General features: G+C 47.2%; 4 protein-coding genes across 4 annotated transcripts; 2 read left to right on the top strand and 2 right to left on the bottom strand.

Annotated features, from left to right (window-relative positions):
* Positions 1-165: 165 nt before the first annotated feature.
* On the top strand, positions 166-978 carry C922_04205 (GTP-binding nuclear protein Ran; the record flags this gene model as incomplete). The annotated part of the gene is made up of 2 exons (XM_008819790.1): positions 166-283; positions 452-978. 2 exons carry the CDS (start codon positions 166-168, stop codon positions 976-978), a joined length of 645 nt encoding a protein of 214 aa, XP_008818012.1.
* A 1,267-nt stretch (positions 979-2,245) lies between these two features.
* Positions 2,246-3,435, bottom strand: C922_04206 (hypothetical protein; the record flags this gene model as incomplete). The annotated part of the gene is made up of 6 exons (XM_008819791.1): positions 2,246-2,326; positions 2,569-2,637; positions 2,733-2,803; positions 2,959-3,014; positions 3,124-3,200; positions 3,328-3,435. The coding sequence occupies 6 exons, from the start codon at positions 3,433-3,435 to the stop codon at positions 2,246-2,248; spliced, it is 462 nt and encodes a 153-aa protein (XP_008818013.1).
* A 693-nt stretch (positions 3,436-4,128) lies between these two features.
* On the top strand, positions 4,129-5,697 carry C922_04207 (tyrosyl-tRNA synthetase; the record flags this gene model as incomplete). The annotated part of the gene is made up of 1 exon (XM_008819792.1): positions 4,129-5,697. The coding sequence occupies one exon, from the start codon at positions 4,129-4,131 to the stop codon at positions 5,695-5,697; it is 1,569 nt and encodes a 522-aa protein (XP_008818014.1).
* A 521-nt stretch (positions 5,698-6,218) lies between these two features.
* Positions 6,219-7,265, bottom strand: C922_04208 (hypothetical protein; the record flags this gene model as incomplete). The annotated part of the gene is made up of 1 exon (XM_008819793.1): positions 6,219-7,265. One exon carries the CDS (start codon positions 7,263-7,265, stop codon positions 6,219-6,221), a length of 1,047 nt encoding a protein of 348 aa, XP_008818015.1.
* Positions 7,266-7,828: the final 563 nt, after the last annotated feature.

Below are 7,828 nucleotides of genomic sequence, written 5' to 3' on the forward strand. Positions count from 1 at the left end.
CTGCTTGACCGTGGTCCACACATAGGGGAACAGTGCCCGTTACCACAAACAGGGGGAGGGGTGGGAGTTGCCGTGCCCTCCCCTGCCTACTGCTTTACCTGAATACTCCCTTCTCCGCATACACCTTTACCTGTTACTCCTCCCCTCGACAGACATAAACACAAAATGGACTCGCAAGAATTCATACCACAGTATAAACTCATCTTAGTTGGGGATGGTGGTGTAGGAAAAACTACATTTGTGAAGAGGCATCTTACGGGAGAATTTGAGAAGAAATATATTCGTAAGTGAAGTGGAGGAGCGTCCCTTGGAGGGGTGTTTGTCAGTGCTCCTTCCGTTTGGGGTTGACACGCTCTTACTCTACCCACCGCAAGAAGCACTGCTGACTCATCGTAAACCCACTGCTCATTTACTGCTCTTTTACTGCTCATTCTGTGCTGCCTCTTCTTAGCAACCCTCGGTGTCGAAGTGCACCCATTGAAATTTCAAACCAACTTTGGGAAGACCCAATTTAACGTGTGGGATACAGCAGGCCAGGAAAAGTTCGGAGGACTCAGAGATGGATACTACATAAAGAGTGACTGTGCGATCATCATGTTTGACGTGTCGTCCCGTATCACCTATAAGAATGTGCCGAACTGGTACCGAGATATTACCCGTGTTTGTGAGACCATCCCGATGGTCTTAGTTGGAAACAAGGTGGACGTGAAAGACAGACAGGTAAAGTCCAGGCAAATACAATTTCACAGGAAAAGGAATTTGCAATATTATGACTTGTCTGCCAGATCGAATTACAATTTTGAGAAACCCTTTTTGTGGCTAGCTAGAAGGTTGTCGAACCAGCCCAATCTCGTATTCGTAGGCGAGCACGCCAAGGCTCCGGAGTTCCAGATTGATCTGAACATCGTCCGTGAGGCTGAAAAAGAATTAGAGCAGGCAGCGGCGGTGGCGATAGACGAGGAAGACATCGAGAATTGATGCGCGACACGGTTGTGCCTTAGGAAGTGTGAAGAACGTTTTGAAGAAAATAAGAGACCAGTAGTGAGGAAGTGCCAATACATGGTAAAATAAGTGTACGTAAAGCACCATGCAGAGGATGCAGCCCCAGTTAGCTATCTCCACCACTTTTTCACTCGGGAGGGAAAGCAGCGCAAAGGTAGGAGTTTCCCCCCCCACACACAGGATACACATGCAAGAGGCACACACGGGAGATACATACACGCAAGATACACACACGCAAGATACACACACGCAAGATAGGCATCCACAAGATACACCCCCAACACTTCCACCCCGCACATGCATATAAACACACATCTCTGCTTATTGGAGCTTCCCTTATGGCCACGAAAAGGCAGAAGCACGTGAACTACTAATTTTTTAACAGAGGCTGTGAGGACAACTTTAGTCATTCCCAGTGAGACGTGCCCCTGTGCGTATGTGTAACATACCTCTGCCCCGTGTGCGATCATGTCTGTGCTGTTATATATATGCCGCTATATCTGTGCCACAACATCTGTGCCTCCATATCTGTGTCTATCTGAACAATCCCCTTTTTATGCGCCTCTGTAAAATAGCGCGTTTGCGAAAGTGTGTGTCCATATGCCCGCGTAATGTTAGACGCGCGCAAGCACACATACACACATGTATATCTCTTCGCATATATTTACGCGGATAACTACACCATATACCAGCACAGATAACCACTCCACATGTTTACGCAAATAACTACCCCATGTATGTGCTCACCCTCCACTGTCCTCTTATGCGGTTTTTCTTGCCCCCCTTTTTTCAATGCTCATGTAAATGTGCGCACTTGTGTATATTTTAAAAAATGCCCAAATTTTAAATTCCCGTTTTAAATAATTTAAAAAAAATTATTTACGCGGTTCGTTCGGATTTGTAAGTTTTCGGAGTTGGGGGGAGGTAGCGGGAAATCTCCACAGGGTTAGAGAAAGAAAAAAAGAAAAAGTAAAGAAATTTTTTTTTTTTTTTTTTTTTCCAAAGGTACGCAGATATAAGTGAATGTAGCGCAGCAGACGGGTAGGTTCATATCTGTTGCCGCTCCGGTGGGATTACTCCTGAGGGGTGACCAATTTACGTTGTCCCTTTGGCTGATCTGCGCGGCGATCTAACTATTTGACCCACACTGGAGTGACCATTTGTAACATCTCCTCATCCATTGCAAGCACCCCCATGAGACGGTACAAAATGGTTCACACGTTATGAAATTGACTGAAGCCGCTCAATCGTAATCCCTCTTGTTAAACTTTCTCTCCCTTCGTTTTTTCTTGCGGTCGATTAGGGCATCCTTATACCGTTTGATCTGTGCAGTGGAGTTTTACATCGGTGAAGGGTTCCCATGTCAAACGCAAACGTAGGTTTAGTGCACACATTGGAGTGCGGCGTGCGTAGATTGGCACTCTCTCTACTTGGTGTAGAAAAAAAAAAAAAAAAAACGCGAAATGGAAGTCTCCCCCGAAAGAAATAGCTCCACAGAAAGGAAGCGGAAAAGCGCCACACTCAACGGGCTAACAACCCAAAGGGGGGAAAGGAGGACCACCCTACCTGCTCATCTGTCTTTATCAAGTGGATAAAATCCTTCACCGATGTGTATTTGGTTTTCTCCTTATAATTCTGAGAGAAACACGTGTGAAGCGGGGCAAATATACATGGATGGATCGGAGACCCACAGGGAGTATTCACTAATGGGAAGGGGGCAGAACGCCTACCTCGGCTTCCTCCAGGAGGGCCCTTAATTTGTCGGCGCAGATTTTGTAGTTGGATGTCTGCGAGGGGGTATCTGCGTGTGAAAGGGGGACCATTGCAGGGGAGGCAAAGAAAAAAAACGAAGAAAATGGGTCACAAGCAGAATGAGATGAAAAAGGCCTCCGCGGATGTCGTTGCCCCGTTACTGCTTTTCCGCTTCACCGCTTTACTGCTTCCCGCAGCACCTACCTTCACACTCGACGATGAGTTCGTTGTTCTTGTTCAGCCGGTTCTTGTGCACCTTTCTAGAGTAAATCGAATGAGGGATAAGTGGCATGTGTTGGGGGGACAGCACTACGTAGGCGTCACTTCTTCCCGTTAGGTCAATTTTAAACGCCTCACTCTTTTCTTTACTTTATGTTCTCCTTAACCGCGGAGGGAATCCACATGGCCGCGTCCACGTTGAAGCGAAGCTGCACTTTGCTTTCTGCCTGCCGTTCGGGGGCAGAATGAGAAGAAAGTAGACGAACGTGGTGACGAGAGGGAAGTGTAAGGGGGGTGTTTTTTTCTTGTGAGTATCCATTAACGATGCGTCTCGTTGGACTCCTCCTGACTAACCTTGTTGACGCTCTGCCCCCCCGGGCCCGACGACCGGGCCGTGACTTTCTGAATTTGGCTGAAGGGGATTTCGAACGACAGTCGGAGGTTCCTACTTAGGGAGAACATTATTTGGTGGGGTTAGGGGTTCCCATTTTTGAAGTCCATCCCGTTGAGTGTGCAAGGGTGGAAAGCAGGGGGGCGAATGATCTGTTTAGTTGTTTCTCTATTTCTAGCCCACTGAGGCGCAGGTAGGTTCCTCTCATTTGGGGGGCATATACTGCAGGTGCGCAAAAAGGATGGGCATTTGAAAAAATAAAGAAAAAAAAAAAAAAAAAAAAAAAAAAAAAAAAAAAAAAAAAAAAAAAAAAAAAAAAAAAAAAAAAAAAAAAAAAAAAAAAAAAAAGAAAAAGAAAAATTTCACACAATCTCACACGCCCTTGCGTCGAAAGGCCAATGTGCGCTATCTCGATTGACAAACCGGGCGCTGCTGAAGTTGCGCGGGTTGACCCGGGGTCGGGTGGGGGGAAAGAATAACAAGGGGACAACGGATTTGAGCGCCCTTCGTGTATCAGAATTTGATTCCCCCTCTCGTACACTTGTTTTTTTCATCCATTTTGGGCGTCCTAAAAGGGTTGACTCTCCAGGGAGTTGTTCACCCCATGGCTTGCAGCCATGCGAAGGGGGTAAAGCGGTAAGTTGGGCTCACCCCGAATTGACACCACAAAGTGAAACCTCATAGCAGCGGCCAACCCTCAGCCTGTTAGGAACTTCCCCCTCTGGACACCTCCGCTGCGCCGCGTAAAATGGGCGAGGCGGACGATGGTGCGGACGTCCTTCTACTTCCTTCTTCTCCTCGCCCATGCAGTGCAAACCCAATGTTATAAGTTCCAACCCCACCAGAGCCTCAGCTCAAGCAAGCCCCCCCTCCTGGGGGACATCCAAACGGAGAAGCACGAAATAAAGTCCAAAGCGCTGAAGAAGCTGTTCCAACGAAGATTAATCCACTACGTCAGTGACGTAAAAGGTGTGGATACCATATTGTATCACAATGAGACAGAACCGAAGAGAGAGAAGAGGAAAGCAGTCTACCTAGGAATCGACGTCAACTGTAAGTATCTCCACTTGGGGAACCTTGTGCAGTTAATGACCCTCGACATTTTGCGCAACTATCAGACGGACGTGGTGGTTCTTCTTGGCGGCAGCACAACGAAGATTGGGGATCCCTCCTTTCAGCAGGCAGAACGGAGGAGGCCTTTCCACGATGACATATGCGAGAATGAAGAGAGTATAAAAAAGAGCATCATTAGGTTTCTTCTGCGGGGGAGGGCGTCTAATTTGGAGACTTCCGCGGTGGGGGCGCTTAACATGGGCACTTCCCCAGGGGAGGAATTTTCCATCCACGAGCCCGAAAAAGGGTCGCTCACTATAGTAAACAACAGAGAGTGGTACAAGCAGATGGACTTGACTGACTTCCTAACCCACGGACAGCATTTCCCTCTCAATAGAATCTTAAAAAAAGAATGTTTTAAGGCCAAATTGGGAGGGAACAATTTAACGCTGAAAGATCTTAACTACCTCATTTTGCAGTCATACGATTTTGTCCATTTGTATAAAAAGTACCGGTGCTATATACAGATAGGAGGGTCGGACCAATGGGGAAACATCCAATCGGGCATCGAACTCTGCCAACACATGTGTAACACGCAGTTGTATGGAATGACAACCAATTTGCTGCTTCATAGGAATAATACGAAGTATAGCAAATCGCTTTTTGAGCAGAATAGGACAATGCCCATCTGGATTGATAGAGAGTATACCCCCCCTTTTCTTTTTTGGAACTTTTTACGAAATATCGATGACCAGCAGGTTGATTCGTACATCTGTATGCTGACCGATTTGGAACTCCCACGTGGGGATCATACAAGTGAGATTACTTCACAGGGGGAAGAGGAGCAGGAAGACCCTCTTGCTGCCCAGATCAACCTAGCGAAGGAAAAACTCGCTGACTCAGTCACCACATTTATTTACGGAGCAGAAACAGTGCAGACGATTCATACACTAATGAGACTGCTAAAGGAGGACCAGTTTTCTCTGATTGACCGGGTAGACCAGCTAAAGGTCTTCCCCTTTATCCTCATCAACAGGGATGACTTACACAGGGAAGAAGTTAGCATTGTCCACATTCTGCGAAAGTTCGAAGTGGCTTCAACTAATAAAGAAGCCAAAGAGAAGTTAGCCCAGAGGTGCATCTTTCTCAATAAACAGCTCATAGATAATGCTAAGTACCACTTACGTTTGCCCTCATCATTTGTAAGAGCCATGGACGGAAATTACTATGCCATTCTGGGGCTGGGAAAGAAGACGTACTACTCCATAATCGTGCAGTGATAACAGGTACGCAGCGGAAGGGGGGAAAAAGAAGATGAAAAAGAAAAGAAGAAGAAAGAAAAAAGAAGAGACAAAAAAGAAGAGACAAAAAAGAAGAGAGAAAAAAGAAGAGACAAAAAAGAAGAGAGAAAAAAGAAGAGACAAAAAAGAAGAAAGACAAAATAAAGATGAAAAGACAAAAATCAAAAAGGAAATTCAGAAAGTTAAGAAAGTTTAGGAAAGCGTTCCACACTTAACGGACGAAGGGGCAACATCACATCAGGGTGGCACCTATCCGTTGGGGGAGCACCCCGCAAGATGAACATAAAAACCCTCACGGAAGGACAAAGAAGAAAGTGAATTAATCCGGGCGGAATGCTCCCCAACGGGGGGGGTTGCGGCCAAGTCGGAGGGGAGAAAAGGGTCCTCCACACGGTACCCGCTCCGTTGATTTAAAAGCTGCTGGGATGATGCTGGGATGTTGTTAAGATGCTTCTGCCATGCTGCTGTCTTGATGCTGCCTTTCTGCTGCGCGCGCCTCGTCAGCGCCGTCTCTTTCCCGGCTTGCACATCTTCACCGCGCAGCCAAAGACGAAACAGAAGAGAAAGAGACAAATGACGATGCCGATCGTTATCGTGACGACCTCATTATAGTTCACATTCCCTGGGTCATCCCTTAAATTCGTAGCAGTGGGGTGTATGTTGAAGGCTGGGTTTTGGGCCATCTGATTTGCAGACATAACATTTTGCATACTCATTTGTGGGTACGCCATTGCGTTCGGGGGGAGTTGCATCCTCGGTGGGGGGGGCACTCCTGCGGTGGCGACAGGTGCGGGTATAGTTGGAGAAGCCGTTGCGGAAGCCACTGGAGCGGCCGCTGGAGAGGCCGCTGCGGAACCCGCTGGCGCGACAGTGGGGGGTTGGGGTGGCGCAGTGGGAAGGGGCACTTGTGCCCCCTGATTAGGAGGAGGCATCGGGGCAGGGGCCGTAGGCATGCCATTGCTCATATTGAATGGGGTGCTGATGTTTGAGTACAGATTTGGAGTAAGAATCGGACTGGCGAGCGGAGAGTTATTGGTACCATCGATGTCTAGAGCAAACGGCCCTTGCATGTGTTTGTGGACGCCACCGAGCAGTCCGTCAACAGCTTTCGTGGCAAACATGGAAAGGGCGGGAGGCAGTTTGTTGCTCATTGTGCTAGTCAGTTGGATGTTGGAGCTCTCCACGACCCCCTTTCCCAGAAGTGGCGAGCGCCTTTGCTTTCTTGTTATTGCAAATGAGTCCAGCACCACGTCCGAAACTTTCGCTTCCCCCCCTTGGGCAAAATCATCATTATGCAATGGTGTCAGTGCTTTCTTTTTCTTTATTCTGAACATTCTTTTTTTCCTTCCTTTATGTCTTCCCGGGGGGATATCCCCCATCATGCGAAGTCTCCCACGGAGGTCATCACTAGCATACCCATCATCATCATCGTCGAGACTGATGTTGGTGCTTCCGTCCATAGACTCTATTTGTGCATCATGTTTTATTCCATTCGTATTTCCTGTGCGCCTCAAATGAGAGAAAACACCTTCTACAGGGTTATTCATGGCGGAAGTGGCATCACCTTTGATAATCCTCCCCCCCCAATGTCAGTTTGTCTGTTTCTTGAAGGCTGTCTATCTTTCAGCATTCCTGGGCTTCTTTCTAAAGAAGAGGGTAGATGGCACTCTCTCGGGACGGCTCCAAATTTGAGACTCTACCAAATGTGTGTACGGTTGAAGGTGCTCATGGCGAGGTGACAACTTCTGTTTAGCGACTAACCAATCGAACAAATTGCCAAATTAAAAAAAAATATATATGCAGAGGGGTAAATATACTCAGCTTCTTAACTGTGGCAACGGGGAGTCACTTCAGGGGCAGATGGCTGAAAAGGATGTACGTGGAGAAGGAGGGTGAAAGTGGGGCTGTGATTTGCAGCATGTGCAGAAAAAATAGAAAAACAGGGCGATTAAAAAGGCGCAGTTAAGAGTAGGCATCCTTGAAATATTGTTTGTTGAAGGTGTGGCATTTCATTACCCACTATATGTCTTCACAACAGTGTCTTCCTGTGCCAAACTGTTTGGTGCACACATCTCCGCTCCGTAGGACAACAAAAAAAAAAAAAAAAAAA

The sequence above is a fragment of the Plasmodium inui genome, assembly GCF_000524495.1.
Source record: "Plasmodium inui San Antonio 1 unplaced genomic scaffold supercont1.20, whole genome shotgun sequence".
Lineage (NCBI taxonomy): Eukaryota > Apicomplexa > Aconoidasida > Haemosporida > Plasmodiidae > Plasmodium > Plasmodium inui.